At 43.4% G+C, this 7372-nt stretch overlaps 1 protein-coding gene across 1 annotated transcript in view; it reads left to right on the top strand.

Moving 5' to 3' along the window:
• Window positions 1-3805, top strand: part of LOC307026537 (uncharacterized protein) — a 6668-nt gene extending 2863 nt beyond the window's left edge. The window contains exons 4-7 of the mRNA XM_079662018.1: window positions 111-255; window positions 1008-1156; window positions 1469-1608; window positions 3604-3805. Coding sequence (XP_079518144.1) covers window positions 111-255; window positions 1008-1156; window positions 1469-1608; window positions 3604-3761 — 592 coding nt within the window. The 3' untranslated portion in view covers window positions 3762-3805. The remainder of the gene's footprint in view (window positions 1-110; window positions 256-1007; window positions 1157-1468; window positions 1609-3603) is intronic.
• Window positions 3806-7372: the final 3567 nt, after the last annotated feature.

Consider the following 7372-nt stretch of genomic DNA (forward strand, 5'->3'; position numbering starts at 1 on the left):
TGTGTGTGTGTGTGTGTGTGTGTGTGTGTGTGTGTGTGTGTGTGTGTGTGTGTGTGTGTGTGTGTGTGTGTGTGTGCAGGAGTAATGAAAGCTGCTGTTGCTTTCTGCAGTGATATCTGTGAAGCAGTTGTCCTCGAGTGGACCCTACCGATCCTCAGCTTCAACATGCTCCGCATGTCCTACTCCAACCTCGACAAGCACAAAGAACGACTGGTCAGCAGCAACCAAAATGTGATCTGGTGGACACGATACCTGGTGGGCTGCTCAGAGGACTCTTTAAAGTAGAGACACTACATACTGATATACACCTGAACATCAGCAGGAGAGGACTCTTTAAAGTAGAGACACTACATACTGATATACACCTGAACATCAGCAGGAGAGGACTCTTTAAAGTAGAGACACTACATACTGATATACACCTGAACATCAGCAGGAGAGGACTCTTTAAAGTAGAGACACTACATACTGATATACACCTGAACATCAGCAGGAGAGGACTCTTTAAAGTAGAGACACTACATACTGATATACACCTGAACATCAGCAGGAGAGGACTCTTTAAAGTAGAGACACTACATACTGATATACACCTGACCATCAGCAGGAGAGGACTCTTTAAAGTAGAGACACTACATACTGACATACACCTGAACATCAACAGGAGAGGACTCTTTAAAGTAGAGACACTACATACTGACATACACCTGAACATCAACAGGAGAGGACTCTTTAAAGTAGAGACACTACATACTGATATACACCTGAAAACCAGCAGGAGAGGACTCTTTAAAGTAGAGACACTACATACTGACATACACCTGAACATCAACAGGAGAGGACTCTTTAAAGTAGAGACACTACATACTGATATACACCTGAACATCAGCAGGAGAGGACTCTTTAAAGTAGAGACACTACATACTGATATACACCTGAACATCAGCAGGAGAGGACTCTTTAAACGCTGTTTCTATACATTATCTTGTGCTCTTTCATTGTGGCAGACCCAGAACGGCCTGGCTTTGTTTGTCTGGTGGACTCTCCTGAAAGCTATTCTGGGTTTTAGCATCCTGCTGAAGTATAAAGCCGGTATTTCGGACCCTCTGGTCAGCACCGTCGTCCTCATCGCACTCTCACTGATCACAACAACCTGGTGAGAAAAACTGGAGATTTAAAGATTCAAGATTGAAGGCTTTTATTGTCATTTGTACTTAGCTGCAGTGTAGATATGTCAATGACATTCAGGTCACAGGCTGCTCCAACAGTGCAACACAATACAACAGATTAAGCAAGTAAATACAAATGAAGAAGAGTCTATATACAAGTAATTGGAATATGATATATTAGATACAATAATTCTAAGTTGCAAACAGATGAATGTTATGGACGTTCACGTGTTTAAGAGTAAAGAATTATCTGATTGGTTTGTGGATAACATTTATGTAAAGGTTTAATTTGTGTTCAGGTTCATCCTGCAGAGCTTCCTGTTGACTAAGTACATGCGCTACACCTTCACCGTGTACCCCATCCTCATCCTGGGTCTGGGTGCGATGTTCACCAGGAGCTACCGCATCCACGACCTCGCCACTAACACCATCTATTGCGGTGAGATGTCAACACAAACTATGACATGTTCTCCTATTTACCGTGCAACTTTTTTCACAATTTGTATTTGCATTTTAAGAAAATATTCACAAAGCACACACAACAAAAGAAACACATCTAGGTACATAGATTAACAGATGACAAATCCAAAAAGAAAGGATAAAATAATAGTAATATTACAAACAAAAGAATGGATATATTATTAACACTCAGGTATACATTAATTATGTTTTCTCTATATATAGGGCTGTATATATACATAGATATATATTTAGTGGAGCTCATTCTGACTACTTATATGGTATGGTATATAGTTTTAAAGTAATTCAATGGAGTACCTATAATACAATACTTAGAATGACACCACCCAGCCATATCAATACTCATATTCCTCGAGGCACGGGCCGAGGAGGTGGAGTTGCAGCAATCTTTGACTCAAGTTTACTTATCAATACTAAACAAAAATTAAATTATACCTCCTTTGAAAGCCTCGTTTTTAGTCTTACGCATCCGACCTGGAAAACTTTTTAAAAGCCAATCTTATTTGTTACAGTGTACCGTGCACCAGGTCCTTATTCAGAATTCTTATCAGAATTCTCTGAGTTTTTATCAGCTTTGGTTCTTAAAACAGATAAAGTAATTATCGTAGGTGACTTTAATATTCATGTTGACGACGATAAAAATAGCCTTACTGTTGCATTTAACTCTTCTTTCATTTATCTTTCCATTCCCACAACAATAATAATAATAATAATAACAATACACATAAAGAAATGGCATATTTTGGACATAGTTCGAATGGTGATTAATTCATTTTTAAGCTGTGATTAATCTGATAAAAAATTGTAATCGTTTGACAGCCCTATTAAATAGATAATAATAATAATAATAATAATAATAATAATAAATTATACTTATATAGCGCTTTTCTTGGACTCAAAGATGCTTTACAGTGTGAAGGAGGGTCGACAAACAAGGACAGGCAAAAACAAACAAAAACAACAAAACAAAACAAATGACATTTAAACAGTAAATGCAGTCAAGAGGAAGTTGATTGAGAGGGGGGGGGGGGGGGGGGGGCTTATGCACAGACAGAGTTGAAGAGGTGGGTTTTGAGGCGGGACTGGAACAGGGTGAGGGACTCAGACTCACGGAGGTCTTGGTGGAGGGAGTTCCAGAGCTTCGGGGCTGCCACAGAGAAGGCTCTGTCCCCAAAGCTCCGGGGTTTGGCCCTGGGGGTGGAAAGCAAACCGGCTGAGGTGGATCTGAGAGTCCGGGGGGGATGGTAGAGGATGAGGAGGTCAGTGAGGTAGAGGGGGGCAGATGGTGGAGGGCTTTGTAAAGTGAGGACCAGGAGTTTGTAGTGGATGCGGTGAGAAACGGGAAGCCAGTGGAGTTCTTTGAGGACCGGGGTGATGTGATGCCACGATTTGGTGTGGGTGAGGAGTCTGGCGGCTGCGTTCTGGACACGCTGGAGTCTGTTGAGGGAGGTGGAGCTGATGCCGTAGAGGAGTGGGTTGCAGTAGTCAAGGCGGGAGGAGATGAAGGTGTGAATGAGATGCTCAGCTGCAGGACGGGCGAGAGAGGGACGGAGTTTGGCAATATTGCGGAGGTGGAAAAATGAGATTTTAACAACTTGGCGAATGTGGGGCTCGAGGGAGAGGGTGGGGTCAAATATTAATCCAAGGTTGCGTGACTGGGTGGAGGGGGAAACAGGGGTGCCATGGATGGTGAGTGTGAGGTTGGGGGTTGGCTAAGATTTCATTTACTAGGTTATTCCATTATGAGTTTTCTAAGTTATTATCTTTTAGCCAATTCCTTGTAATTTGTTTGATGAATGCTATTCTAATCACAAGAAATAGATAGGAATCTTTTCATTTTTATTTCCTCTGTTTTACCAATTAATAGGGATAATGGGTTTTTGTTAAGAGAAATGACAAAGATATTGGATATTTCTATTTACCTTAGCAACTTTACTCACTCTGCTATCTTTAGGCTCCCTCATGCTCCTGATGACCATCATGAGTTTTATCCAGCTGATCTCCGCATGTTTGCACACGGATAAGCCGATCAAACCTGCTGCCATGGAGCCCAGCGTGTGGCACACTGACCTCCAGAGGGACGAAATCAAGAAGGATCTGTGCAAAGACTGAATGCATGTGGTGAAATTAAATAATAAAGAGGCTCTATTATGTTGTTTTGGGGTTATTTCTTTCCTGTAGTGTCTTTTTAAACGGGTTTTTGCGTGTAAATGGTCTGCAAAAAACATCAGCAGGAGAGGACTCTTTCAAGTAGAGACACTACATACTGATATACACCTGAACATCAGCAGGAGATCACTCTTTAAAGTAGAGACACTACATACTGATATACACCTGAACATCAGCAGGAGAGGACTCTTTAAAGTAGAGACACTACATACTGATATACACCTGAAAATCGGCAGGAGAGGACTCTTTAAAGTAGAGACACTACTTACTGATATACACCTGAACATCAGCAGGAGAGGACTCTTTAAAGTAGAGACACTACATACTGATATACACCTGAACATCAGCAGGAGAGGACTCTTTAAAGTAGAGACACTACATACTGATATACACCTGAACATCAGCAGGAGAGGACTCTTTAAAGTGAAGACACTACATACTGATATACACCTGAACATCAGCAGGAGAGGACTCTTTAAAGTAGAGACACTACAGACTGATATACACCTGAACATCAGCAGGAGAGGACTCTTTAAAGTAGAGACACTACATACTGATATACACCTGAACATCAGCAGGAGAGGACTCTTTAAAGTAGACACACTACATACTGATATACACCTGAACATCAGCAGGAGAGGACTCTTTAAAGTAGAGACACTACATACTGATACACACCTGAACATCAGCAGGAGAGGACTCTTTAAAGTAGACACACTACATACTGATATACACCTGAACATCAGCAGGAGAGGACTCTTTAAAGTAGAGACACTACATACTGATACACACCTGAACATCAGCAGGAGAGGACTCTTTAAAGTAGAGACACTACATACTGATATACACCTGAACATCAGCAGGAGAGGACTCTTTAAAGTAGAGACACTACATACTGATACACACCTGAACATCAGCAGGAGAGGACTCTTTAACAGTGTGCACTTTACATAAATCACCAAAAGGGGACAGCACAGACTCACTCAGCTCTGGGAATGTGGTGAGATTACCACCGCTCTGTTTAACCAGAAGATGGCATAGTGGTTACAATAGAATGAGCATATCATTATAAATGTCCTTTCTTAATCCAAAGCAAACAAAAGGAATATCATCCAGTGTTTTAATTTGTTTGCAGATGCACATTTCCTTTCTTACAATCTGGACCTTGGTATTAAAACCTGATGATTTCCCACATTTGGTTATATCCCCTCTCCCTTTGTGACGTTGTGCAGCAGAGATAATCACACAGGCTCAAGTTTTCATAAGTGCCCTTCTTTCTTGTTGCGGCTTAAAGAACTGAATATCAAACATGCCCGACAGCGGCGAGCACGACCTTTGATGAGGATGGGCGAGCTGAAGAGAGCTAGATGAAAGCAGCGGAGGATAGAAAAGAGACAATGAATGAAGGATGGACTCGCTGACCACAGTCTGCTTCCCCCATGTTCACATTTAGATACAGCCCTTTTTGATTGACAATCATAGAGTAACTAACCACAGAGAAGGCATTGCACTGGTGAGGTTAGTGAAGTAATAGAAGCAGTCAGATTATCTTTCCTATTGGCTGTCAATTCATCCACAGTTTTAGGCGTGTTTGTTATAAGCAGGCAAACAAATAAATGAGCACACTTGCTTGTGGATGTCAAGTCCTTGGAGGAAATATTTTAGGGTCAAGTCAGAAACTAGGCTGCACTCTCAAAGCCCTCCTGTTCTTATTTTATTTTAAAAGCACAAGACATACAGTACTGGGTTATTTCCCAGCAGGCACCATTGTTAATGCACCTTGTTGACATGCCCCTCATACAGTGACCTCTGGGTGTGAGTTTTCTATTTCCAAACTACATTTCGGCCTAAAACATTTCCATCGTGCTGCAGCTTCAGAAACGATGCAGACATAAAAACACAAATGTTCCACATGAAGAAACATCTTCATCAGCTTGAAAACACCTGCAGCGTTTAGAGAACATTCAGCAATTTGAGGGAACATGTGCAGCGTCTACTAAAAGCTGCAGAAACCAAACGCTGCAAGAAGCTCAAAACACAACGGAGACCAGGGGACACTAAAGAGTGATGCACACAGCTGGAGAGACCAGGGGACACTAAAGAGTGACACACAAAGCTGGGAGACCAGGGGACACTAAAGAGTGACGCACACAGCTGGAGACCAGGGGACACTAAAGAGTGACACACAAAGCTGGGAGACCAGGGGACACTAAAGAGTGACGCACACAGCTGGGAGACCAAGGGACACTAAAGAGTGACGCACACAGCTGGGAGACCAGGGGACACTAAAGAGTGACGCACACAGCTGGAGACCAGGGGACACTAAAGAGTGACGCACACAGCTGGGAGACCAGGGGACACTAAAGAGTGACGCACACAGCTGGGAGACCAGGGGACACTAAAGAGTGACGCACACAGCTGGAGACCAGGGGACACTAAAGAGTGACGCACACAGCTGGAGACCAGGGGACACTAAAGAGTGACGCACATAGCTGGGAGACCAGGGGACACTAAAGAGTGATGCACACAGCTGGGAGACCAGGGGACACTAAAGAGTGACGCACACAGCTGGGAGACCAGGGGACACTAAAGAGTGATGCACACAGCTGGGAGACCAGGGGACACTCAAGAGTGACGCACACAGCTGGGAGACCAGGGGACACTAAAGAGTGACGCACAAAGCTGGGAGACCAGGGGACACTAAAGAGTGACGCACACAGCTGGGAGACCAAGGGACACTAAAGAGTGACGCACACAGCTGGGAGACCAGGGGACACTAAAGAGTGACGCACACAGCTGGAGACCAGGGGACACTAAAGAGTGACGCACACAGCTGGGAGACCAGGGGACACTAAAGAGTGACGCACACAGCTGGGAGACCAGGGGACACTAAAGAGTGACGCACACAGCTGGATACCAGGGGACACTAAAGAGTGACACACACAGCTGGAGACCAGGGGACACTAAAGAGTGACGCACACAGCTGGAGACCAGGGGACACTAAAGAGCGACACACAAAGCTGGGAGACCAGGGGACACTCAAGAGTGACGCACACAGCTGGAGACCAGGGGACACTAAAGAGTGACGCACACAGCTGGGAGACCAGGGGACACTAAAGAGTGACGCACACAAGTCACTTTAAATTCAGTAAGGAAATGTGTATTTGAAGAACTGTCCATAAATGTAAGTAAAGTTTTGAATCACATCGATCGTCAGATGTTTAGCTCTGATTATGTGGCACTTTTTAAAGTCTCCATCTTTTTAAAAGTAATCTACAGACCACTAGAGAACCGTGCTCTCTCTCTATAATTAATACTTCCTTAATTACAACGGTAAATGAAAGTCTGTATCTTTTGATTAACATCAACACGCTCCTTGTTGGTTTGCCTGACTCCTGGAAGACTGACGGAAAGCATCAGCACTAATTAGCTCTTGTTTTGTTTTTTTAAACCAATTTAAAGTCGTAATTATTCCTACAGATGTCTCTCTTTGCTGTCCCCACATCTGGACTGAGAGGGTTTTTTCTTAAATATGGAGCAATAGGAGGTAGGGA

Source organism: Notothenia rossii, assembly GCF_949606895.1.
Source record: "Notothenia rossii genome assembly, chromosome: 12".
Classification (NCBI taxonomy): domain Eukaryota; kingdom Metazoa; phylum Chordata; class Actinopteri; order Perciformes; family Nototheniidae; genus Notothenia; species Notothenia rossii.